We start from the raw sequence: 27,545 nt of genomic DNA, 5'->3' as shown, positions 1-27,545 counted from the left end.
TTTGACATTTTGACTTTCTACTTTATTATCTGCTCATTTTTTACTAAAAACAAAACATCGAAGTAACTTGGGTAATCATTCTATTTTACTACTTAGGTGATAAACATTCAATGAACGTGAAACAAATCATCTGTGTTGCGAAGATGTTCGTGATAACCTCTCGAACTTGTTTTGTTTGCCCCCCTGAGAGGTGTGTTGCTAATTTGCATGATAATGGAAAATCCAACGTGGCGGGCATCGTGAATAAGGTCTATTACTTGACCCTCGTTTTTCAATGCTCGGTTGTAGCTGAAGTGGGTTAATTACCGTGACAACCAAATGGCCTTATGGGCAAGGGCTGACAATGACGGAATCGAACAAGGCACTTAGCTCTTGTCTGTAAAAGACTCTCCCAAAAAATGACGACAGGGAGTTTACGAGGTTGGCGTTTCGATGTCGGGTTCAGTAGGCAAGGTTGCCACCGGTGATGAAATCTGAGAGAGGATAACGCAGCCTTGAAGAGTAAATAAATTCATACAAACTTTCTTTGATAGCGCACGTTAGCCTTACTAAACAGTTGTTTAAAAAAACAATAGGAATTCGAGGTAAATCTAATGGAGACGTGAGAGGATTATAAGATTGCCTATAAAATTTAAATTTCCTCTAAAATATCCTTGAATATAATCCACTAATATGACTTACAACAATTGAGTGCAAATTTAAGTTCAAATTGTCAGTAATTGTCCTCATCATAAATAGTGAATGTTCCCATATTAAAGGAGAACTGGAGAATGTCTTTCCGATGCTATAAATAAAATTGCAGATTGCTGACTCCAACATTAAAAGGTGCTTCTATCTAATCTAGTCTTTTTTCCTAATTTTACCCAAATTCTACGATTATATCAAATTGATTTAGAGCTCTTATCGATCTATACAATTTATAGCAGATCTGACAAGGGTACGATACTGTAAAACTTGATATACATTTAACTTCGTTAGCATTTTGTACAAACAGTCATTTGGGAGCTAGTTACTTCTAGAAAGGCTTTACCTATCGTGGAATTCACGAATCAGGTGGTGAATTTTCATATAAAATATGCAGCAATGGCTGAGACAACTTTTCCCATATGCAGTGATATTTCCTAAGAGACAATCGGCAAAATAGCTTATCCAAGACTGGTTTTTGGTGACAGAGTTGTGGTTGCTTTACTTTGGAAACGAGTCATCCAAAATTTCAACTACTTCCTGCTGGTGTATTTTCCCAATACCCACTGCTGGCGCCGCAAGCACTTTCCGGCCAGCATACTTGAGCTGAAAATAACAAATAAAATTGCAAATTAGAAAGGAGGCAGTGTGGCCCAGTGGTTAGGGCGCTTGCCTTGAGATCCGGAGATCCCGGGTTCAAGACCCGCTCTGACCACTCAATGAGTTTGTTCCTGGTAGTCCCTGGTTCAACTTCCCAGCTGCACTTGTAAATAGTCAACTGGTTTGCCTCCGGCCAGTTGGGATTCTTAACAGTTGTTGTTGTTGTTGTTGTTTCGTATTGTTTCATTGACCCTGAAAAGTCTCTATGGGGAGCGGTCAATTAAGTATGTATTGTATTAATTACTTTTATTACATAGATACTGATGAAATACCAGGATTTCTCCTTTTACTAAAAAAACATATCTTCACCGCGCGCAGTGAACATGTCATTATTTTTAAAATGACTGCAAAATTCTCGCGCGCTCGTTTGCTAATTTTTATTGTCAATAAGCCGACAGACACATGAATTTATAATTTAGGCGATAATGACGCGATATTGCTCGCGTCAGATTGAAGTTTCTCGCATTTTTGTCTCGCGTTCTGCTCGTGATTTGCCTTAATTTTGACCCCTCTGCCTTTTTGTTATCGGATCCACCAGCTACTTTGACAATGTTATGACGAAATTCATGATCAATAACCGGACAGACGCATGAAAAACTGATATCAATTTGTTAACTTTCACGTGTGAGAATATAGGTGTCGTCATGGTAACGAACACGATTAGCCAATAAAGCGAGAGCTTCCTCTTCATTGTAAGATACTTTTGTCCTTTAATATAATTCTTCTCCACTTCATTAACATTTTTACTGCAAAATTTTACATTATCATGATTTCTTGTTCATAACTTTCATAACTCGACTTACCTCGACATGCGTGTTTTAGTGGTTGGTGACCACTTTTACATCATTTCGAAAATGAGTAAAACGAGTTGTTTTAAAATCTGGACATTTCATCAATATCTATATAATTAACAGAACATTACATGGCCGCTTGGGGATACAAATTTTATCTTCTCGTGTTGAAAGTACCTCTAACTCGTTCGCTTCGCTCACTCGTGAGAGATACTTTCAGCACTCGAAGATAAAATTCGTATTCCCGCGCGGCCATGTTATATCCTCTATATTGACCAAGAGTGAGATCTGAAACTGATGCCTTGCGGCGTGATTCTAATCGTTCTGCAAGTTCGGCACGTACTGTGTGTACGTATCTCCTTTGCCGTATTCTGCAAATCACCAAATTTATGGTTTTGACGACAGCGTCAGCTTACAGCAGTGAATCGTTCATTTTCTATCTTTTCTGCTAAACCAACTGAACCAATCCGCTTAGAGGATAATTCTCCTGTACTGCATGGACAACATGACCCTCAATGAGGAGGGTCTCGAGGAAACAAAACTCACTGTTTCCCTTGGGGCCAGTCATTAAGTGCTTAGTGAATCTTTCAGTCTCACTCTTTACTTCAAATCAGTCCGTACCAATCCAGTTATAAGACACTTTGCCAAAGTTGTATAATATAAACAAGATGAAATAATCATCAAAGACTTAAAATAGGCCAAACTTATATTTTGAAGTGACGTTTTTGTCGTCGCCGCTCCCTATTATATAAAACAGAGGCTGCGAAGACTGGTAGGCTGGTACCAAACCAGGACGAAAACAAACTAACAAAGCTTACTGATTAACTGTAAAAATCACATTTCTTGTCAAAAGCCGATTAACGCTAATCCCAGATTAAAAATTAAACAAGGAATTTCTTTTTCTCTACTCCCAAATGCTGTTCAACGCTGATATTATGCAAAACTTAAAAGAAGTCAATCTTGAAAAACAAAAATACAAAAGAAACTTTCACCAAAAAGTTGAAAACACGAAACAAAAGTTTACGCTAATCCTGGCTTTCGAACAATACAGATTTTTTATGTTACCTTAATTCCAAGAAGGTTCTCAAATCGTGGCGAAACAAAACTCCAAGCGCCCATATTTCTATGTTCCTCCTGGCTCCAAATAAATTCTAAAGAGTACACAGCATTCCGGACAGTTTGGAGAAAAGAATAGTTAATATTAGCAATTATTTAACAATTATTCGCCGAAGGCGAAGTGATTATCGGTGAATATTCACCGATAATCACTGAGCCTGAGGCGAATAATTGTTTTAGTGTAAATACACAGGTGATTATTTCAAAAAAGAGAAAAAAAAACATTTCAACGCGAAATCATCTTCACTTACAGTGGCAAAACGACTACTGGCAGCCATTTTGTCTGTCGAGGTGAATATAGGCTGATAATCCGAGATAGCGAGCCAATGAGAGCGCGCGATTTTGTATACTCACCTGTGTGTTTATACTAAAGACAATTAAGTCACGGAAAAATGAACGAAATATTAAGGTTACGGTAGACCTTCACTGGCGAAATTTTGCGATTTTGTTTTTCGTACATCATAGTAAGCAATACTACTTTAACTACATTTTCCAAAAAAAAAGCTCCAAAAGTTAAACAAAACGTGAGTTATTAACGAAAACATATTTTCGATGGATCTTTTTCAGTCAGCAAAGGCGGGAAAAGCCAATTAGAAACTGTCAACGCTAAGGCTGGTTTTCACTCGCGACGGAGTTGGAGTCGGAGTCGGAAACGTAAGGGCGCTTATGACCTATTGAAAATCAAAGATTGGAGACGTAAACGGAGTCATTAGCACGGCGGAATCGGATTGGGAAGTATCAAAACGTTCCCATTTTCTTCCGATTCCGCCTATGACTCCGTCGCTTATGATCCAGTGAAAACTAGATTGTCGGAGTTGGAAGCAGAGGCAGAAGAACCAACCAGTAAAAACGCTTAGAATCGAGCATTGTGATTGGTTTATTCTTCCGCCTCTGTTTCCGGCTCCGACAATGCAGTTTTCACTGGATCGTAAGCGACGGAGTCACAAGCGCAATCGCTATTCTGCTTCCGACGTTCACTAGATCATATCGCTCTGCGCTTCTGATTAAGACTCCGTCGCTAGTGAAAACCAGCCTTTACAAAGCGCGCTAAAAATAATTTTTGCACAGGACACCCGCGAAGGTCTACCGTAACCGTAATGCTAGCAATAAAACTAGCGCTTGCAGCGGGCACGAAAATATTAACCCTCGACGAGACTGTATTTGCAATCCTGCATAAAGCAACAGCTGCAAAAAACGAATTTCTATTAACGTAACGTAATTGCGAAGCGAATTCTGCGGAGCGTCACTCGACTGCATTAAGTTAAGGAAACCACTCAATGGGCGACTGCCACGAGCACCCGAGGCTACGCCGATGACGCGCGAAAAAACTGTTCACCAGGGTATGCTGAGGGCTGGATACGTAACAAAGTTATATTGTAACTATGAAAACATGAAAACCGGAAGTACGATTTCTTGGTTTGAAAAAAAAAAAAAAAACAGAAAAGAAAGCCATTCTAACAAGTCTTGAAGAAAAAGTAACTTTTATAGCACCGTTAAGTTCATGGTGAAATACAACTCCTTCAAGAATTACAGCTGTTTCAATTGAGTGTCGAAAATGCAACACCAAAGTTATTAAGCCAATCAAAACAGACGAAGACAATTCCAACCCAGCCAATGATAGCGTAAAGCAAATACACATGCAGCCGCCGGCGCAAACTGCGGGAAAACAAAACTGTTTCTTACAAGTCAAAGGAACGGACGAATTACTTTCGATAACTAATAGAAAACCGCTTTAATTGTCGTGGTTTCTACGAAACCCACCTTTTGCTCTGGAAAACTTTTTTACTTCTTCACGGATAAATTCAAAAGGAAACGGACAAAGAGACTGAAAAAGGCAAAAAGAATAATAATACTACAAGCTAAACGTTTTGTCCACCAACAAGTATTGTTCACACAGTTGCGTTTATTTAACGGGGACCAGGGATCTAGGTCCTACGGAGGTCCGGGTCTTGGCTTAACAACATCCTTGTTAAAAGACCAGGGACCCCTTCCTCAAATGTTCCGAAACTTCTTGGGAGTATTTAGGGCATCATATCTCACTCGTCTTCAAGCCGAGGCCGTTTAAAGACATAAAACTTCGTCATTATGATGTTTTTTTGGGTCTGGTAGATATGTTGAAAGATCAGCATTTTGAAATTGGCGGATAGTACATTAAAAATTGACTTTTCGGGCCTGGACAGCTACCGGGACATTCAAGAAACGGGCCCCGACCATGTAGTTCGGAAACACTATCAAAGACAACTAATATTTCCACCGGATACTGACTTATCCGGCAGATAACTATGCTATAAACCCCCCCCCCCCCCCCCCTACACCTGCAAAAAAATTAATAAACTTGGCGCACCTTGGGCTGGAAGGGAAGTTTTCCCTCAATTTAATTGAGCCTACCATGAAACTCTCCGACACAAGAACGCTTCATTTGTAATCATAGGGCGACCGTAAGACGTAACAATAGGGAAATTAAGCGCGCGAGTTTTTGAGACACGGACGGCAACCAAAAGTGAGATGTTTTCCCTTTTGACTTGTCTTCACACAACTACATTTACATCGCCAAGTATCTTTTCTCTATTAGAAATGATTAGTATAAAACTCTTGGGGACACCACTTTCATGGAACGCAATACGTTCCCTTCCGCGTTCCCTTTCGCGTCTCAAAAACGCGCGCGCTTAAGCTCCCTAATAATTCAAGATGGTGGTGTCCAGGGAATTGGAACATAAAAACAAGCGATTTTGGAATTCATTTATTTCGGATACAAAGGCTTCCCTTGAAAAAAAAACTGCAAGCAATTTTGATTGTGCACATTTGCTTGACTTTCTTTGTTATTTTTGTTGAAGTGGACGTTTTCTATCAGTATTTGTAGAAGGTTACCTCAAGTCTGACAATAGCTGTATCTATACTGTTGGACGCTTCTCTGTGCTTAGCAAGAGCGTAGTAATGTTTTCCAGAACAGAATATGACGCGGCTAACTGAAGCAGTATTAACAAAGTTATCTCCCAGCACCGGTTTGAAATGCGTCTTTGGTCCCATCTCCTGAAGAGACGACACGGCACTCTACAAATAATATACAACACAACTGCCTTTTCATATGATCTCATTAAAGGCCCAGTAATAAGGGCAACATTTTTCGTGCAACTTGTCGCGCAACAATGTTGCGTTGCAAGTTGAGATGTTTTGTTGCGCGTATTACCACCTACTTGTGCAACAATTTTTTATGTTGCAAAAAGTAGACGTCGCTTCTACTTCTTGAAACATGAAAATTTGTTGCGCATGCAAGAAGGTGGTAATACGCGCAACAAACCACCTCAACTTGCAACGCAACATTGTTGCACGACAAGTTGCACGAAAAATGTTGCCCGTATTACTGGGCCTTAACTCTGGCCTTACTATATATTTGAGGATCAATTGGGTTCTCAGATAAAAAAGCACTGGAAATTATTTGAAGGATTTTTAAAAAAGTCTCAGTTGTGGTGAGAAGCAGAGATGGCTATACATGCATTACGTAAAACACAGTTAGTGCTGGAAGGAGTCTATAGGATAAATAATGACCGGTTTCCAAAACAACGAAAAAGTGTCTAGGGGGTCCGGGGGCATACTCCCCAGGGAACCTTTTTCATTTTAACCCCCCAAAGTGCCCTTTCCTGTGTTTCTGACCGATTTCCGTAAAACAGTGGCAACCGGTACGTATCCGCCCCTGTAGTGCACTAACTATGCGTAAATTAAATGATTAAAAACTAGATCACTGGTCAATGCAATTGTTGAGTTTGATTTGCGTAGCCATGATGGTATATGAGCTGTCATACCATGCTCTCTACAAATACCACTAACAGTAAGCATCGGGTTTTTTTGTTGTTTGTTTTTACAAAATAAAATGGGAAGATTTATCCATCATTTGTGGGTGTTTTTAAACAACAATTTTTTCACTCCCGCTTGTTAACATGATTTTTTGCTCATTTATCTGGAAAATACTTGATATGACATTCGATGTATCTACTTTTAAAGGTACACGAGTGAGCCCTGTTGCACGGAGTTGTTGTCTTGACAATTTTTTTTTTCGGATTCAACGTTCCTCAGGTAGGGGCAAATTTCTCTGCATTTTCGATAAGAATCCGAATCTGGATTTTCACAAAAGACCACAGTCTTTGAATGTTATAGCAATAACAGATTGTGAAAATCGTATTATTTTTTGATGCTTTTTTTCTCAAACATGACATCGTTGCTTGAGGTCTCTAATTTCAGGGTTAAACTCGACCTTGGAACAGGTTACAAAGAAAACCACATGTTCCCTGAGGGAGGAAGTGAAAGTTGTTCATTATTAGCTTTATAGAAAACTGGTCTGCATGTAAATGAAAATGTGATTTTAACAAACAAAATAATAAAGGTAAATTTACCACCGTAAGGAAGACTTACGACCAGACGATTCGAGCTTTAGCCCTCCGTCAAAGCGAATTGCGATTGAATTGAATCAGAAACCCATTAGAGTTGAAACGTGTAACGGCCCCTTGTGTGCTAGGAAGTAAGCTTCTGAATATTCAATTTGCTAAGTACCATATTTGGAACAACAAGAGCGAGGGGTTTCCAAATATGGTACTTAGCAATGAAACATTCAACCAATCAGTTTGCACTGAATATTCGCCAGCTGTGAACCCGCGTTACACGTTTCAACCCTTATGGGTTTCTGATTGAATTAAATTGGTGGTTTCATTTACCTTCCTTTCACCGGAACGCATGAGCCCAACAAATTGACCTGCTCCCAACTGAGTGGCTTCATAGCTCAGTTGATAGAGCATTGCACTGTGACAGGCATCGCAGAGGTCATGAGCTCGAATCCCGTTGGAGCCGCGGTCAGCCACCTGAATCTTTCGGGTTTCTATCAGAGACAACTGCTTAAATTGTCCAGATACGTGCGAGGATCATTTCTCCCTTTCGTCAATAGTCCTCACTTCAAATACATACATTTACTTCCATCATCGAGTCCCTTCACGGGAACAAAAGAGCCCTACAAATTGACCTGCTCCCAACCCAGGTGATTTGGTGACGTAATTTGGAGGACTGGGAAGAAAAATTTTAACGCCGTATCCCACAATTGCACTATCCCACTTTTGACACTAGTACTGAATACCTTTTTCAAGAGTTGAGCTGGAGAAAGCTTGAATCTCAGCGTCAGATACAAAAAGCTTGCATGGTATATAAATCTCTGAATGGACTCGCACCAGGTTATCTTCGATCTAGATTTGTTGAGCGTAGCGCCGTTACTGATTATTCTCTTCGTAACACTAAAGATAAACTTGCTGTTCCCCTACCCCGCACCAACTTCCTTAAGAACAGTTTTAGATATAGTGGTGCGGTGTTATGGAACAGTCTGCCAACTCGTGTGCGGCAGGCTAGGACTCTAGAATCCTTTCACGCTGGCTGCAGCAACTTCTTTTAGCGTCATTGTTTAATTTACACGGCTCTCACGTAAAGCAGTTCACTTAATTTATTTGTAGTTTTAGTTTTAGATAGATGGTATTGTAAATATTTCATAGTAATAAATATGTTAATTAACTAAGTAAGTAATTAAATAAGTAGTAAATATTTTAATTCATAAGTAAGTACTACTTAATTTATTCGTAGTTTTTAGTTTTAGATTCATGGTATTATAAGTCTTGTAAATATTTCAATTCATAAATATGGATACTGATGAGAAAACCGTGTATAAATTAAGTTATTTGATTTGATTTGATTTGATTGATTTGCAGGCGGCCTTAGGTGTTGTTTCCAAACTCCCTGCAGTATTTCCATCGCCAAAACTCAACAGATCATTCTGTGTCTACCACATTTCCTGTTACTGAATGAGCATTCAAGTCGACCCGACGAGCTCTATCCTCGCCTCTGCCATGTTGAATTCGAAAATAAGGCCGCGCACGGTTGTGGGATACGGCGTTAAAATTTTTCTCCCCAGTCCTCCGAATTACGTCACCAAATCACCTGGACTGTGTGACTTCATAGTTCAGCATTGCAAACTCAAATATATACATTTCTTCATTTAACCTTATCCTTTTGTTTGAAAGAACCAAATTTTTCGAGTTTCAGTTCCCACCGACGGAGCGCCTCAGTTTCTTCAGGAACTAAACCCTTCATGGACCACTTTCATTAATGGCGACCTCCTCTACATTCTTTTGTGTTTATATTAATTATACCTACTGGCCTCATTTTGAAACAAATATTCTTTTGAAATTTGCTCGTCGTCGCCTTTCTAGCGAGGCTAGAAAGGCTTTTTAGCATTAAAACAGAAGAATATTTTATTTGGCCGCCATTATGAAAGAGGTCTATTGGTCTGCATGTAGATCTCTTACCGGAAGTCTCAGCAGGAGTTTGGGTCCAACAACAACAAGTGGCTTCCGGAAGTTACGTAAAATCTGAAGGAAAAAAAGGGTGACTCAAAGATGTCTCTAAGCGATACTGTTTAAGCAATGGAAAAGGAAGCCTGGAAAAATCAAGGCTTGAACCGGTTTTTTTTCCCCCGGATTTTGAGGTCACTGTTTAAGTTGCTCTCAACTGCGATGGTCAGCTGAGCTTAGAGCCGTTACAAAATGCAGTCACTCGGGAACTTTTTTTACTTGAATGTAAATTCTTCAAGCACTGGAGCATTAATTGGAGCATTAATTGGAGCATTAATTGGTTTTTGAGGGGAGAGGGAAACCGGAGTACCCGGGAAGAAACCTCTGCGGAGCGGAACAAAGAACCAACAACTCAATTGAGTGTGGGAATCGAACCCGGACCGTATTGGTTGGAGGCGAGTGCTTTCACCGCTACGCCACCCTGCTCCCCAACGTTACTTACAAGCCACTTCCACACGTACATTCGAGAGCCAAATAACAGTACAGACATTTCGTGGCAGAAGAAATATGACAGAAAAGATTGCCGTCATTAAACACGCACCAATTTAATTCCACGTAATTGAGAAATACGACATAATTCAAAACGCATCAGTCTAAGTCCTTGCAATGAACTAGGGGTCCATAAATATACCCCCCTCTCCCCTCCTTTCCAAAACTTACCCAGTGGCGGCGGTTTTCTATTGTCTACTGTAGACCTGCATTTCTGCTACGTTTCAAAAACCAATCAAATCGCTTACTCGACGTATTTCACATGTATCTCACGAGGGACACTCATTAAGCATGCGCAAAAGACTTGACACACAAGAGTGCAATATCACCTGTTGTCTCAGTAAGTGGAAGTACTGCGCAGGTGTAGTCGGGTTCACCACATGCATGTTAACACTGTCTCCATCGGCCGCATCCTCCTTGCTGTCAGTTAGCTTTGAAAACAAGAAAACAGCATATTAATTTAGTAAAACAAGAGCCCGCGATTCATTGGTCAGCACCGAGAGTAATTCTGACACCTTCCTAAATATGCGCACGCAGTAAATATAGTGTTTAAGTGGCAACGACGGCAACATCGAGGGAAACGCCACTGAAAAATATGACTTCGCGTCATCGTAAATATTTTGCAATTATCCATTCTATCTCCTTCATGTTGTCGATTAAACATGCAGTAGTTTAGCAGATCATATTAAGCAAGTACAAGCCTAACGGCAGTGAGGGCTTAATGGTTGAAGACAACCCCGCATGTTTACCTGAAGAAACCTTTCCAATCTGCAAGAGGAATGCTCTGGACCAGCGCCATCATATCCGTGAGGGAGCAACATCACCAGACCACTCTGCAGGAGCCACTTCGCTGAAATGGCAAAATTTTAACATACAACAACAAAGTTGTTAAAAGCCAAGTAAAAGGAAGAAATTTAACAACGCTAAGTTTAAATCATTCAAGCCAAAGTTAGAGGAAGGTTGCGGAAATACGTAAAATTAATTTAGTTTTCAAGGAAAACGGATCAAGATGAGATGAAACGTAGTCTACTACGATCCCGCAACTTCCAGCAAAGGGTGGTCTCCCAACTCTTAGTCTAATCTTGAAGCTGACAGCGTTTTCCAGCATTCGCCACATGTTTAGTTGTTTCCAGACAAGCAGCAGCGGAAAAAGGTGGGACAGCGACAACGAAGCCAATAAAAAGGGCGCCGTATATCGAGCAAGTTTTCAAAATGGACCAATCAAAGGGCTCGATTATTCAAAGCCATTCCGGTGTCATCTTTTCATGAGGTGCTACCTTGATTTTTGTGCACGGTCGAAGACTGACTCTAACAGAACACGATTTGAGTCACGTGATAAAAACGAGGCTCTCTGATTGGGTAGATGCATCGTAGAGCCTTACTCTTAAAACCAACAAAGGACCATAAACAGAGAAAGGATATAATGTCACTTTGCCAGCACTGAATAGAGCGAGTTTCAATCGAGTGTCGTAAAAACAAAACCAAGGTAATTACTTTGGCCAATCAAAACTCGAAGTAATTATGCGTAGCCGACAACAAAGCGCGCGAAATTGTGCACGCGCGAGCCACGATTGGCTTTGGTTTCACTTGTGATTGGTTGAAAAAGTGGCGCGAGAACTTTGAACCAATCACTGAGTGAAGTAATGCAAAACCAAAGCAATTCACTATAATTACTTTCGACACTCAATTGAAAACCTCTCTAACATGTAACAGGATATAACTCACCTTCTCCCCCTGAAATAAACGTGTCTATGATGACCTGAGCTCCATTGAAGAAATCTCCAAACTGCGCTTCCCAGATGATCAAATGATTCGGATTTTCTATACTCATTCCATATTCGAACCCAAGACAAGCTTCTTCTGACAATGGACTGTTCACTACCTGCACACAAAAGACCATTTTAATGATACTTTTGTTCTCTATTGCCGCATACCTGTCATTTTTACCAGTTTAAAGAGTGCGTCCATTAAGCAATAGGGACTTTAAGATCTACATATATGACGCGGTCGTCAAGGAGAACACAGCAAAACAACAATATCATTGGTTAGTATGTGTAATATTTTGAAAATTGCACGAGGGCACATTGCGATTATATGTTTATCACCTAAAGGGCAAAATTATTGAGGGAAGCCCGTTCAGTGCCGCGACAAATGACAGTCAACACTCCAGCTCCCATTCGGTTAAAGTTCAATTCAATAAATCATTGCTGTTAGCATAAATAGCACTTAAAATGTATTTTATATGTGCCACATAAAATACATTTTAGTTTAATATGGAAAAAGATCCTCTTGTAACTTCGCTTGCTCTGGATGAGCAACTGTTAACCAATCAGGATCATGTTGAGCGGTTTTCAAATGAGTGTCATAAAACCAAAACCAAAGCAATTACTTTGGCCAATCAAAAAGGACGGAGACAATCCGGTAAACCAATCAAAACTCGAAGTAATTACACGTAGCCGACACAAAGCGCGGGAAAATGTGCACGCGCGAGCCACGATTGGTTTTGGTTTCACTTGTGATTGGTTGAAAAAGTGGCGCGAGAACTTTGAGCCAATCACTGAGTGAAGTAATCATAAACGAAAGCAATTCGCTAATTACTTTCGACACTCAATTGCCGCTCTAATCATGCCCTCTTGATTACCCTTTCGAAGAGCAAAGTTATATTTTGAGGTAACGTTTTCGTCGTCGCCGCCTTCGTGGATCTTAAAGTCCCTGATAGCAAAAAAGAAATTATTCTCCGCAAAAAATCTATGACTATTTTTCCTTCACCATTAAGATAAAACGAGAGTGAATTCACGTCTAATCACTGGTGGCTAATTCCAAGCGTTTAGAAACTCTGAAACAAATCGCTGAAGTTGGCTTGTGATTTACAGTACCTCAAGGAAAGCGTTTTGTTGTTCTGATATGTTATTCAGCGGCACAAACATCTCGTCTGTAGATTGATCAACAAGCATGGTGTGCCTGTGGCTGAAGGTTCCCCTTCCAACATCCTGTCCACTAAATCGAACTTGGTATCCTGTGGCGTGGTGCAAGAAAATACGAACAAGTCACACCGCTAGTTTTCTGGAGGTCCGTTTTTTTATGTTTTGGAGGATAAGCCAAGTTTAAGTAGACCGAATCGAGCAAGAATCGTTTCAAAGTAAGGCAGCGTAAACATTAATTGTACCGAGTAACTCAGTGCAGCTGACGCAAACAGGTAAACAGGTAGATAGAGTTAACCATTCAAAGAACTGTGTTTGAACAAGTGACAAGGTGTGAAAAGGTGAAGATGGACAATTTTGACCCCTTGTTCGAGATAGAACCGTGTGTTGGTTTTATGTAATAGAACTCTCAACAATTTTCTGTAGTTTAAAATTGGTTGATTTTAACGCAAAACAAAGTAGTTGATCTGAACAATCACATGAAACAAATCAATCAAAACTCAGAAAAAAAGCAAGTGAGGCCTTAGGATAACACATCGTGAAATATCACCCTACGTCTTACCTTTGCTTCCCATCCTAAATGATAATAATAATAATAATAATAATAATAATAGCGCCATATACACTAACTGCCCTAAGGCGCTTTGCAATTCTACAAGAAAAATTAATTGAATTCCGAAAAGATGAGTCTTCTCAGTCCTCTTAATAATAGAGAGTGTACTACTTTGCTTAATGCTAATGGGCAGAGCATCCCATAACTTCGGAGCTGCCAAAGGAAATGATCTGTCACCAAAGGTCCTTTGATTAGACCTGGGGATGACAAGAAGGCATTGGTTTGCGCATCTAAGATTACGACTTGGACTGTAACGATATAACAATAATAATAATAATAATGATAATAATATAACTTAGTCAGATCTTTGTTTCTTGCATAGTTGGATATCGACATTATTCTATGTTGTACGCTGTATACTGTTGTATTGTAAAACCTTTGCAAATACAAGTACAAATCCAGAAACCTAAACAATATAAAGAACTGAAGAGGCCGGGAAGGCGAAACGTTTTCAAGTTTAGAATTTAACTAATTAATAACACGCTCGATACGTGGCAAAGGTTTTACAATACAACAGTATACAGCGTACAACATAGAATAATGTCAATAATAATAATAATAATAATAATAATAATAATAATAATAATAATAATAATAATAATAATAATAAATAGAGGTGCTAAATTATTCAGAGACTTAAAAACTAATAACAAAAGCTTAAAAATAATACATTGCTCGACCGGCAGTCATAAGTAACGGTGTAGCATGTGCATATTTAGAACTGCGCTTGACTAGACGAGCGGCGCAATTCTGCACCACTTGTAGCCTTTGGATGAGGTAATCATCTGAGGTAGACCGTACAAAAACGCATTCCATTATCGAGTCTGCACGTAACAAAAGCCTGCACGAGACCTGCCGTTGACTCTTATGACAAATGCTCCCTAATTTTTGCGATTCTCCCGATGTGAAAAAAGCCTGATTTACATCTCGAGCTTCGAGCTCACATGCTCTTCTAAACTTAAACAATATTATAGTCAACAACCATACCTAAGTTCCTTACAGAGACCGAGTGCTGAACACAGTAATCATTAATGCTAATAGAATTAACAAGCGGACGAGCACGGTATCTAGAACCAATCACACGAAGCTCTACTTACCGCTATTAAGCTTAAGCTTATTTACCCTCATCCAGTTATCGATTTCACTAGCACAGGCTTGTATTTGAGCAACCGCTGATGCTTGCGCTACGCCACTTCGGGAGTCAAAGGACAGGTATAACTGGGAGTCACCCGCATGAAAGTGGAAACCCATGTCATACCTCCGAACAATATCGCCGAGTGGAGAAGTGTATAGTAGATATAAAATGGGCCCAAGACAGAACCCCGAAATACCCCACAAGATAATGGTCGGTATGAAGACCTCTCCCCCTTGATGTTGACAAACTGGGAGCGGTTGCTCGAAGCCTGGTTAGCGCTAACCGTTGGTTTAAGAGGTATCAAAACCTATAGCTTTCCATGGTTTTTAACGCTGGTTAGGGCTAACAATGCTTCGAGCAACCCGGTCGGGGGTAGAAGCTGAATAATGAATAATGAATAACGAGCATAAATAAAAAATGAATAATGAATAATTGGGTCTGAAAACGCCGGAATAATGAATAACGCAGTTATGCCAGTGGAATAATAAATAACAACAATGAATAATGAATAACCTGCAAAAATTTAAAAAGAATAATGAATAATTCGAACTAAACAAACAAAGAATAATGAATAATCGAGGGCCAATTATTCAGCTTCCACCCCCATACCCGGGCCTGATGTCTATTACTAAGATATGATCTAAACAACTTACACCAAAACGAGAAGCTAGCCTATGAAGCAACGGAGTCTCTGTACGGTGGTCAATTTACATTATCAACTCCGTTGATAAACCAACTCTGATTTAGCTACCGGCACCTTTAGCAGCCAGCAAAAGAAACTTGTGTATGGGATGACAAACCTTGATACAGAAGGCTTCCAATTGCAAGAGCTTCAGCTGTGGCCCAGTCAATGCCTGTTCCATTCTCCAGTTTCTTGATCCTGGTTTCCACATGAGTTTTCTTTAGATGCGGATGTATATGAAATGAATCTGGTGTCTCAACTGATTTGCCACCAACGAAAAGCAACGTTTCCACAGGTAGACCTGACAACAAAGAGGTGTTTGATGGTCAAGAAGGAGCACTCATCAACTGTGAAGTAGTCATACACCAGTACACTTCGCTTGATTACCTCCAAGGTGACTACAGTTGATAGCTCAGTTGCTATAGGTCAGTGCGCAATGCAATGGCACAGTCTAACATTCGAGTTCGTTTTTTTAAGCTTGTTATTTTCTCGTGCTGCTTTGTACAGTGTAACTCATGGAGTTGATAAAAGAAGTTTGACAATTTTAACACTGAAAAACAAACCTTACTCAATGGAACTGTGATGTTGAAAAGATTTTGGGTGGTTGTCACAATGTTTTTATCACAAAACCACTTTTAGCAATCACCCAGATGGAACTTTAAACTATGCTTACATTTTGAGATTTAACTAAAGCCTCTCACAACATGAAATAGAAAATGATGGAAAATAGTGCCTGCAACTGGAACTTACTACATGTACAAACTTGCAAGTGACCAACTGATAGCCGAGATGGTAGAGCAAGTCACGTGCATTCACGGGATCGTGGGTTCCAGTCCTGTTCAAGGCTGGAAACATTTGATTGACGTCCATCCAAATTTAGTTTCAAAAAATGAGAATTAAAGCTGTTGAGGATCGCGTGTGACTGATAACCACTTAAAAATGGTGTGCATCAATTCTACCCTACAAGAATAATTTTCACCAGGTTTGTGGTTTAAAGGGCAAAGACCCTAGTGGTTGCTCATTTCTCAGTTACAAACACAGCTATAATTACATAGTTCTATAAGGTTATCATTAACAAACTACAGTAATTCAATTTTGGCAGAAGTGCTTGATGATATGTTGGGTTCCCTGTTGCAAAAATGGAACAGGGTCACTGTGCAGATACCTGTATCCCAAATGGTAATTTTATCTTCACTTGCTTGCACAAGCCCTTTCCAATGTGCATCTAGATGGCTGGTATGGGGATCAGCACTGTCCGACATCTTCAGTTCCTCGTTGAGAAATACGGTATAATCGGCTGCATCTTTCAGTAGCTCATCCTGAGTGACCACACCTCTCGTCACTAGACTGTTGGCATAAATATCTGGAACACTCACTCTGTTTTCTATCTTTTGGTACATTGTTGGTTGAGTGAATGAAGGATCGTCTATCTCATTGTGGCCCCTGTGAAATATGCATCAGGAAGAAGGAAAACCAGAGCTATGCATCATGTGTAGATCACTTCCCACCCCATAATAAAAGTCCTACTCAAGTAGTGTCTGGTACTTGCATGCAACAAATTCATTGGGTATCTAAATCAAGTTATTGCAGCAGGATCACCTAATCTTTCTATGCGCTTTTCCCTCTTAACTATAGATTGAAGGGAAAAAGAAATTTCTAATCAGGAATTTATGCTGTTCAATAAATCTTACCAACGCCTGTAACAGATCATATCCACTATGATATCCTTTCGATATTTCATTCTATATTCCAAGGCAAGCCGACAAGCTCTCACAAGTTCCTACAAAAAACATTCAACAAATTGATAATTCGCAATCTTTACACTGAAAAAGAAGGTGGAGTTGACCTTCAGTTCGTAACTCCTTGAGCAAGCTGTAGAAATTTGTTCATCAATGTACTCTTGTGCTTCTCTTGTCATTTAACCAGTTTTTTCACATACTGTAATCATTTTAAAAAACAATGAGCCCTTGCTCTATGAGACTACAATATATGAACTAAAAAAAAACTAGCTAGGCTAAATTTAAAATAGACCATATCATTTACATAGTGTAACCATCATACCTCTGGACTGTCACCATTAACATGTAGCACAGGACAACCAATCATTTTACCAATATCACTGCTGTACATAGATGACCTACAAAATAAAATGACGTTTGACAAGGCTGAAAAAGCTATAAATTCAGAAATGAGGGCTTAAAGCATGTCATACATATAGATTTCTTCACAAGCATTGGATAAAAATGAAACTGAAAGAAAATGTATATTTTGCGGTGTGCGTTATTGCATGAAATGGAGAAGTGATTCTCGCACTAATATCCGGGCAATTTAATGGAGGGGACATAGCTCTTTCCTACTTAACCCACTGACACCTCAAACGCCCTAGAACGAGCCCAGTTGAAGAGTAAAATCGTCTGGCTTTAGACAGAGTAAAATCTGTTGTTATTATAGCTGGAGTTATTCCCGCTACAACGCGCCCATTCATTGGCTAATTCATGGTCACAAGACATCTAACAATGAAATTGTTTGCCGCCAAATGCCATGAGCAGGCAACATTACAAAAAACTATGACATCAAACGGAAACAGTTCACTGTTACCCGTGAAATGTTGACCGTTGTTGCACGTAATGTGCATGATGATCATTCGGGGCCATTTTTGTAAATTTCTGTAATATTCTTAACATTGCCTTGTACACTTAAATGCGTCATTTGTCAGTAAAGTGATTACTTGTTTTCCACTGCTTTGATCCATTTGTTTTGCTATATAACAAATCACTTAATGACTGGTCCCAAGGGAAAGAGGTCATTTTGTTTCCCTCGAATCTCAATTTTTCCCTCGGCTGCGCCTCACGGAAACATTGAGATAGATTCTCAAGAAACAAAATGAACTGTTTCCCTTGGAACCAGTCATTAAGTGTTTAGTGTTAGACAGAGTAAAATCTGACAGTATAAAGTCTCACTCCCAGGAGTCAATGGGTTAATGCAGGGGAAATTATAGTTTTTGACTGATTACATGTAACTAGTTGTCTCTTATAGCAGACACCTAAAAAATTCAAGTGGCTCCAATGGGATTTGAACCCGTGAACCCATGATCAAAGAAGCTCAATAAAAGAAAGTTGAAAGCCGTATACCTTCCTCTTTCCCCGGGTGTCGTAAAACCAAGTTGATTATTCACAATTAAATGGATTGTACCACCAACACTAAAATGTGGCAAGTTTGCCAAACAAAAGGTCTCGGCAACAATTCCCTGTAAAATACAATCATAGTACAAAATGAAAGGTAGAAATTATTACAACCATGTTTCTTTGCTTTACCATTATGATAATCATATGTTACCATCATCACCATCACGGTTCCAATATTGTTCATCATAGAAATCATTATCTTATCAACAGTTCAGGAAAGTGACATGACTACTTCAACCCAGTATTTCCAACGATCAATTTTAATATTAGCACTTATTTTATTTTTAAGTTAGGGTTATCATACCTTCTTATGTTTACTTATTAAGAAGTAGAGTTGGTAGTACACTTTATAGCATTTATCTTGACTACTGTGTTGCCAGACAGAAATAATGTTGTAGAGGAGGAAAGGGTAGGACTGGACACTCTGTAATGCTTATCAAAAATGGCGTAAATCTGTACATAACTGCATATTGTATATTATTAAAAAGGGGTGACGCATGGTAAAATCAGAGACTCGCCAAGATGCCGAGACCCTTGTTTGCCAATCCGAAACCGAGACCAAAACATGCAAGACTTCACAACGAAATAAATGCAACATAAATGAGACTTTGAGGCTCTTCACAAAGGTTATTAAGATTTCAAGATCCCACGAAAAGTTTACGAGTGCCAACTGAAGATTTTGGAGGTACCATTCACCACCCCTTATTAATCTTGCATCTATCTTTTTCGGACCTTCTCATCTACACAAAGATCAACTAGTAGCTCTCACCTGAGCAGAAAATGAAGCATCACCATGAACCATAACACTCAGTACCTAAAAACAACAGGTACAAACACTGCAATCAAAATTCAAAGCAATTACATGTACTGCACAGTAATTAACTCAATCAAAGTGCAGGGATATGGGGTAGGCAAGTGACAAATTGGCTCCCTATTCTCAAGTGGGGCCAAATTTTTCAGCCAGTCACTAAAATACAGGGGAAAAAAGGCAAAAACAACGCAATCACAAGATTACCATCTTTTTCCAGTCATGCAATGGACTCTATATGTACGGGTGTGACAGCCTTCGTCACAGATGTATTTCCGGGTGTCGTTCCTTTATCAACAATGACAACAAGAAATATACTTGCCACACAGGCTATAATTATCAGTCTAGAGCGAACTTTGTTTATGGCAGACTCAAGTGAATTTCTAGATGAACTTCTTCAAGTAGATAAATACAGTGTCTCCTCTGTTTTTACCTTCTCAACAACATTTCCCTGATTTGTTCAAATGGGAACCAACCTTGTCACCCATAAGACCATCTCTGCTATCACCATAGCAACCATCCTTGAGCGTTAATTGTCGACCCCTAGCCTTTCCAGCCGAAACAGGATTGACAGCCTCTAAATGGGATGGGTTAGGTAGCATGGTAACATGAAGAGGCAGTTTGTGGCCAAAGTCAAGATTCACAGAACTGGCTAAAAACAGCAAAAAAACATATAATGAACTTCAGAGAATATTGAGAAAGAGATAGGACACTTTTTCTTGTAAGCAAGAAAGTAAGAATAATAACTATTGGTCAATGATACCAGAACAATACTAAAAATAATACCAGACTAAACATTAGCTCAAGGGTTAACTATTTGTAATTATCATGGTAACACAGTTTATTATTATTATTATTATTATTATTATTATTATTATTATTACCGATAGTTACCAATGGCTAAACATTAGAAGCTCAAGGGCCAAAAATGAAATTGCACTGTAACTTATGTGACAGCTGATGCAGTATACTGTACATTATGGAAGGTATGGCATTTACCATTATGGAAATTAAGCCGCAAGGAAATTGTTCAACCAAGTAGGCCCTACAGAAGGAATAGACCAACTTAACCCTTTCAGTTTACACATGTATGAGAGTGAAACTTAGAGATTTTACTCTGTTTAACACCAGACAATTTAGCTCATCAATGGTGGGGGGGGGGGGGGGGGGAACAGTTCAGGGATGAAGAGGTTAATCGACCCTTTTAATGCAGCATAGTGTCTACGGGGTCTTAGTATTAATTATTTTTCTTCCTGGTCATATGAGCTAGGTTACATGTAAATGTACATGTACATGTACATGTACATACGGGTATGGAAAAGAAAGAGCTGAGGAGAGAACGAGGAAATAGTCATTGCTGAAGAAATAAAATGAATGAAAATTATGATATAGCAGTTTTCAATTGAGTGTCGAAAGTAATTAGCGAATAGCTTTGGTTTTGCATTACTTCACTCTGTGATTGGTTCAAAGTTGTCGTGCAATTTTTTCAACCAATCAAAAGTAAAACAAAAACCAATCGTGGCTTGAGTGTGCACATTTCCCACGCTTTGTGTCGGCTACGTGTAATTACTTCGAGTTTCGATTGGTCTACTAGATTTTGATTGGTCTACTAGATTGTCTTCGCCTTTTTGATTGGCCAAAGTAATTACTTTTGGTTTTATGACACTTGATTGAAACGCACTGAGGGAGATAATTAATGTGATTAAACTTAGAAGAGAGCTGAATGATCATTTCTAAGGCATAGGCATGGACATTAAGCTTACTCAAATGAGACAGGACATCTCCAATGCCTTCTGCACCTGGGGGAAGTTCAGACTTTCCTTTCATCTAGATGCAACACAATTAAATTATTGATTCAATATAATAATTACTTTGAAAGATTCAAGAATCAATGACAAGTAAACAAAATTTATACTTGCTTTTAAAAACAAGGAGCTTTTAAAATTCCCCTTTCATTTGATTACTCTTGCTTTAAAGAAAACTTTCAAATAAAAAATGCTACATTTCAAATTCATAGTCTTTTTGAATGAGTTTGTTTAAGAAACAAAAAGGCAGCTTTGCTACATGGCTTTGAATCATACAAAAACAAATTAAATTCATTTTTAGTCTTTAGTGTCGTTCCCACCTTGCTAAACATCTGAGCTGCTGGAAATTTTAAGAGGGAAGTCAGAAGATTTAGGCGTCCTCTATGTGGCATTCCTAAAACTAACTCTTGAATTTCACCTTTACAACAAAAAGAAAATGCACAAGCAACATGAGGGTTAAAGATAATTACCTTCCACATCCTTAAAAGCCCTTGCCAGGAGTATGCTCAACTGGATTATCAAATTTAGTCAAGGTACATGTAGATCTGACATTGCTCAGGGTTCAAACAATTTTCAGTTACAGTTAACTACTGTAACAACAGCTTTATCATCCAAACTAAATAAATGATCAGAAGCTTATACATGTAAGTCAAACTCTTTCAATTGATGAAAAATGTTCAACTGTAATTTGTCCTTTCATGATTGTCCTCTTTCCACCAACACAAAATCAACATGATTTGTAAGTGAACTTTTCCCATGGCTATTTCTGCCAATTAACTCGGAATTGTAAGTCAGAATGAATATCTTTGAATTCTAAGCTCATGAATATACAACATTACTGTACACAGTATACAGTACTAACAGTATGAGGACTGCAGGAAGAGTTCGTCGAAAAAAGCCATCATGCTCTCTGCACCTTCAGCACCATACCGCTTCACAGTTGGGAATTTTTTCCCAAGAAAGTTGTCAAATGCCTGTTAACAAAAATGATGACAGCATACATTCAAATACTAAAACCAGAAAGTGTATGGGTATGATTGAGTGAAGACAATGCGCAATATTTCAAAAAATATGTGGTTAACCTAATTCTCTACCTGTGATCTTAACAATAACTTAGCCAGGTGAATCTGTCTGTCTGCCTCTAGTGGCCAGTAGACACTTTCTTCAATCAGTGCTGCAAGCCAAAGTTTCTCAGATTCTTCCTAGTTGTCAAATAAAAAAAAATTCAATGCAGTAAGAGGTTAGCCTGCGAACGCAGACGTATTTCCAGCGGTCGTTTCTCTTGGGGGAGAGAAACGACCCCCGGAAATAAGTTCATTCGCAGGCTAGTAAAACGTCAATGTTCCGGCAAATCTCAAGAAACTGAGGTTAATTTTCATTTTAAAACACTGCTTTCCTTAAGGGGAAGCAATGCTTCCCAAGCCATGTACCAGTGATTCATTACATCTACATGTAGGTCCATTTTCTCATACCAGAATTTGCTGGACTTCTACCGATAGCTGGGCACAGTAAACTTTTTCTAAATGCTCCAGAATGTCTTTGAGAGAGGCTTTCTCCTGGCCATTACAATGTAACAAACCTAAGATAATATAAAAGAAATTTTTTTTGTTGGAGTCTGACATTAGTACAATAGTCATGTAAGTTGGGAACGCAAGCCAGCTAGTACCTGAAAGAGAGACTTATACCCCTCCACCCCCTCCCCCCTCTCCCCCTTCCCCTCAAGAAGAGTGCCATACTCCTACCACAGAGAGCTGCAATAACAGACTTCAAGGGGGGCAATGTTGCTCAAACATGGAAATATCTCCCTGTTATTTTATGCCCTTTCATAAAAGTTCCCATGATTGCAACAAATTTCTCTGATACCATCTCGATAATTATTGAGAGATAACATTACAAAAATTTCTTCTTTTACTTCTTTTTGTGTTAGTGCACTACACACTATGTCACCGGGTTATACAGCTGTAAGAGTGAGTGAGTGAGTGAATGAGTGATTGTAAGTGAGTGGTGGCAAATAGGCCCGCAGCACGTGCATGAATCGTGAAAATAAACAGGTCTGTTGGAAGAATTTAAAAAAAAAATCAGCAGGAATTTGTGACGCAGATGGATGACAAAGCAGCTTCTATTTCCAAAACAACAGAATTACCTGGTGATAAATAACCTCGTCTAGGAGAGTGAATTTTTGACTTTCCAGAAAAAATAACAAACTAACAAAAACAAAAACCTGGTATCTTCCTGTCATTTTGTCACAGATGTATCAAAGCCAATATTTCTTGATTCCTTTCTATAATTTTCTTCAATCTTTCTCGGTTTTGTATTTTGTACTAGTAACTACATGTACATGTCTTCTCAGAGGCTATTTAACTATAGTGTAAGACATCTACCATAGCAATATAATGATTTACGACACCAAAGCAATACTGTGCGCTATTAGAGCTACATATTACTCAAGTTACTGTTGAAGATCGGTGAGGTACCCCAGTCACATAGAGCTCCCTATCACTGATAAGAAAGTCCTGTTCAGGACCAGTCCAGTTTAGGGTTGTTCCCAAGAACCCCTTCACCAAAGAAGAGTATTACAAACCCCCCTCCCCCCTCCCCCCCAAAAAAAGAAGCTGAATCTCACTCCCACCTTAGCTTGAACTCTCTATATTACACTGATGGACGCATTGCCATCATACCTGACAGCTTGAATCTCTTGTTAAGGTCAACAATATCCAAACCAAACCTGTGCAAAGAAAGGTCTTTGGCATCCCTGAAATAAAGAAAGAACCCTAATGGCTGCTTTCAACAGGAATTATGATCAGAACCCCTCTATATATATTGAGAACAACAGGACCTCCAAGAACAGAAACCCAAAGGTGATGTAAAACTGAGGAAGTCATGAACAGTTCTCTTGTTAGTGGTTTTGACAGCCACTTGACCTATGTGTACAGCAACTTGTTATTTGAACCCAACTGTAATACAGACCTTAAAATAAAGGTTTTACAGTGTGAAACACTTCCAACACTTATGCATACTTCCAAGCATGGGTCAGGAACATATGCATTCACTATAAAAACTGTCATCAATAGACCGAATGCATAAATGGAGGCCAAAAAAATATTCTTTTGTTTATGTGCTAATTAGACTAACTAGCCTCGCTCTCAAGCTACATTTCTTTTGTATTATTTTTGTACATGCAAACGACGCTAGTGAGTCTAATTAGCACATGAACAAAAGAATTTTTTTTTGGCCGCCATTTATGCATTTGGTCTATACACACTAATATTATAGAGTTGGGACTCCAAAATCTCGAAGGCACTATGGTATATAAATGAAACTGTCAGACTCTAAAATCTCTTAGCATTTTCAGAGGTCTCAGGATTTAGTTGACTGCCCTCTTGCCCTCCTGGGATGAGCATCTCAACCCCTTGACTGAAAATATTTTATTTTACCTTTCGAATGAGTTAAGGGGGTCTATATCAGCATTTTTGTGTCCTTGTTCTCTATAAGCTGTCACCAGTCTTAAAATATCTGCATTCTTGATTCTGTTCTCAATTGCTTCCTTGTTGCTACCTACAATAAAGGCACCTTAAATACAAAGTTTGAAATTTGAAGGTGTTTTATTAATAGAGGGATTTACATAGGCCACAATTCTTTTCTTGTCACTTCGGACTTTATAGTATGTCAGTGTATGTCACCATTTGATTTTCATTAAACTCCTTTTTCTACAAACAATTGCAAAAAGAGTTGAGACACTCACTGTCATTCTTGTCAGCACATGCCCTACGCCCCTTCCCCCAAGCAAAGTTGCTTCCATCTCCACTTGGCATTCAAAGTAAAGTGTATACACATTGGAAAAAGGGGGAGGGGAGGGAGGGGTGTTGTACCTTTTCTTTTTAACTGGAATTTTCGATTCAGTGTCTCAACCTTTTTGCAACTGCTTGTAGTTTTAAGGGTGGTGGTCAACACTGAAGGGCCTAATTCCATTCTGGGAAGAATGGTCAATTCCAGAGGTTGGCATCTCTGGGGACGTATGATGTGATGTGGAGTTATGTTGGTAGAGAGTCTGCCAAGGTAAATTTTGACAAGCGACATGGCCTAAAAATTAGCGACAACATGTAAGGTGAAACCGCGACAAACAAAATCCTTTCTTTAAATTTCCTTTAATTCCGACAGCAACGTGAAACATTGACAAAGCACCAACACAAGACCTTTTAAAATTCAGACAAGCGCAGTCCCTGGAGGGAAGGGGGGGGGGGGGGGGGGGGGGTTACTCGGGTCAATTTTTGCTGGGTATGTGCCGCTGGCCTCTCAGAACCCCTACCCCTTTATAGTCTATTTTATGGCCAATTATTGTAGACCCCATCTTAGTCACTTCTGGGTAAATGTAATTTTAGCCACCCCAACTTAGTCACTTTCTGTTTATTCATTAACCTTACATAAAGCCTTTTAATTGTAATTTCAAAATGGAATGTAATATGACTAGTAAATATTACATCAACAGCACTACAGTTCTTTCTGTAACAACTTTTTTTTACCGCAAATCTAGCCAAAATTTTCTTACCCCCAAAACCCTGACAATTTGCAACCCCATTCTAGTAGCTCTGTTGCGAACTTTGTTGAAAATACAATGCCATAAATAGACAATCCAGTTGTGAAGATGCGACCCCATCCAGCGGAACATCCCCATTAGTCCATTCATAGAAAGTATTCTGCCCCCCCCCCCCCCCCCCGGGTCACAGGTCAGTGTACATGTCAATGTGCTATAGATATATATTTATAAACAACACTTAAAGTGTCTCCTAGCCCTAATCACCGTACAAAAATGTTGTGTCAGGTGTAGGGGAAACTTTTGCCTTGGATTAGTTGTTCATCTTGACTTGTGGAAATTATGCCACCTGTGTTTTTGACCCGTCTGTGCCAGGCTCATGGCAATGGAGCTGTGGCTGTATATGTCCGGGTCAGTCTTCAACTGAGTAACTTACTTTCTAGAGTTTCCTGTGGAATGGGTCTGTAACCAAAGCACCCACTTCGGGCGTGATATAGTCGACGAAGGACCACATTACGAACAACTTCACATAAACCTCTCAGTGTTGATGCAGTCCTCCACATGATCACTGCCGATGGCTGAGAAATCTACTATAAACACATTTTCTTTGCAATTAAAAAAAGGCTCTGATTCTGCAGATTGAAAGACAGAGAAAACAAACTACTTGACATTAATTACAAAGCAATCGTTTCCCCTTATATCAAAGTTAAATTAGCACCGTTACTGACATGGCAGCCATGCTAAAACGCCCAGTGTATTATTCAGCTGAAGTTGTGTAAAATCTTAAAAAAGGCATGTGTCCCTACGCCCCCAATAAGTAGTTGAAATTGAAATTCTGTCTGGTACCTGTTGAAAAGGCTCACACATATTAAATAGAATCACGATAAAACTGCGAAGGGTCGCTGAAAATCAATATTTACGTCGATTTACTTGTAATAGTTACTATCAAAGGGACTTGACGCTGACCAAGAGAACTCGTTCTCCTACGCTACGAACACGCCCCCTAATCCACCCCTGCCCTTCCCACTTAAAAAGTTCCTTGAATTTGGTAATCTTGTCACGTCACATGTTGTATAAAACTTCCTTGTTTTTGTTAGCTTGAAGAATTTGATCTGCTCGGATTTGAAGATGAAAGTGCTCGAAAGTTTTAGGGAATTAAATCTTCCTCTCAAAGATTTATTGTCAAACCTCCCAGTGAACCGAAAAAAAAAAACGAAAGCATAACACTGTTTTTTTTGTCTGGTTGCAGATCTTTCAGTCGATGTTTCCGTGACTCGATGATTTAATTTTTGACACGCTTCGAAAAGTGTGGGCTACGCCAAGCGAAAATTTCGAAATTGGTCGGCAACATTTCAACATCGTCTGTCCGTCCGTCCTGTGATTCAGAGGCACTGTCAGACATTTTGAACACAACACAACTTCGTTCAACCCCTCTTACCCCCATGTCAGAAGACCAAAGGTTCGGCATTCTCCTTTCCTCCTGACTCAGACGGCTCTCATTTTTAAAAACAAGATTGAAATTCGTCTTCGAATATGACCGTGAAGCGAGCTACAACAATCAAAATCAAAAATCAAACTGACATTATCGTGTCTGTCGTGTAAAAGACCTCCAGCGGTTATGTATTGCTTAATTTGCTTGCTTCAGTTAGAAGTGTAGCAATAGCGATACTCACTGTGATAAAAAAAATTCTATTGATATCCACAGAACAAAGGAACCTTTGTTTCGACAGCCAATAGATCTCTGG

The 27,545-nt window shown here is 39.3% G+C and overlaps 1 protein-coding gene across 5 annotated transcripts; it reads right to left on the bottom strand.

Annotated features, from left to right (window-relative positions):
- On the bottom strand, positions 1–27,479 carry LOC137991717 (2-oxoadipate dehydrogenase complex component E1-like). Of its 5 annotated transcripts, none has more exons than XM_068836913.1 (25): positions 26,647–26,784; positions 26,237–26,432; positions 24,704–24,824; positions 23,948–24,021; positions 22,742–22,848; positions 22,364–22,471; positions 22,132–22,243; positions 21,590–21,687; positions 21,228–21,291; positions 19,941–20,116; positions 19,426–19,470; positions 18,603–18,718; positions 17,533–17,608; positions 17,163–17,251; positions 16,637–16,914; positions 15,590–15,772; positions 12,997–13,136; positions 11,846–12,002; positions 10,870–10,970; positions 10,450–10,551; positions 9,587–9,649; positions 6,120–6,302; positions 5,013–5,076; positions 3,201–3,286; positions 1–1,290 (listed from the first exon to the last, which is right to left on the bottom strand). In XM_068836913.1, the coding sequence occupies exons 2-25, from the start codon at positions 26,361–26,363 to the stop codon at positions 1,186–1,188; spliced, it is 2,775 nt and encodes a 924-aa protein (XP_068693014.1). In that variant the 5' UTR covers positions 26,364–26,432; positions 26,647–26,784; the 3' UTR covers positions 1–1,185. The 5 variants fall into 5 exon arrangements, with proteins under 5 accessions (XP_068693014.1, XP_068693051.1, XP_068692925.1 ...); XM_068836950.1 differs by lacking the exon at positions 26,647–26,784 and adding an exon at positions 27,239–27,479 and having other exon boundaries at positions 619–1,290; XM_068836824.1 differs by lacking the exon at positions 26,647–26,784 and adding an exon at positions 27,239–27,370 and having other exon boundaries at positions 1,048–1,290; positions 24,704–24,839.
- Positions 27,480–27,545: the final 66 nt, after the last annotated feature.

Source organism: Montipora foliosa, chromosome 1 (genome assembly GCF_036669935.1).
Source record: "Montipora foliosa isolate CH-2021 chromosome 1, ASM3666993v2, whole genome shotgun sequence".
NCBI classification, from domain to species: Eukaryota; Metazoa; Cnidaria; class Anthozoa; order Scleractinia; family Acroporidae; genus Montipora; species Montipora foliosa.
This window is presented reverse-complemented; position numbering and strand designations above follow the sequence as displayed.

Coding starts and splice junctions, on each gene's coding strand:
- LOC137991717 (XM_068836824.1), bottom strand. CDS start 26,363: ATGTGGAGGACTGCATCAACACTGAGAGGTTTATGTGAAGTTGTTCGT. Junction 24,022..24,703: donor CCCCTTAACTCATTCGAAAG/GTAAAATAAAAT, acceptor TCTTTATTTCAG/GGATGCCAAAGACCTTTCTT. Junction 19,471..19,940: donor ATGGTCTTATGGGTGACAAG/GTTGGTTCCCAT, acceptor TGTTGTTTTTAG/GTACTGAGTGTTATGGTTCA.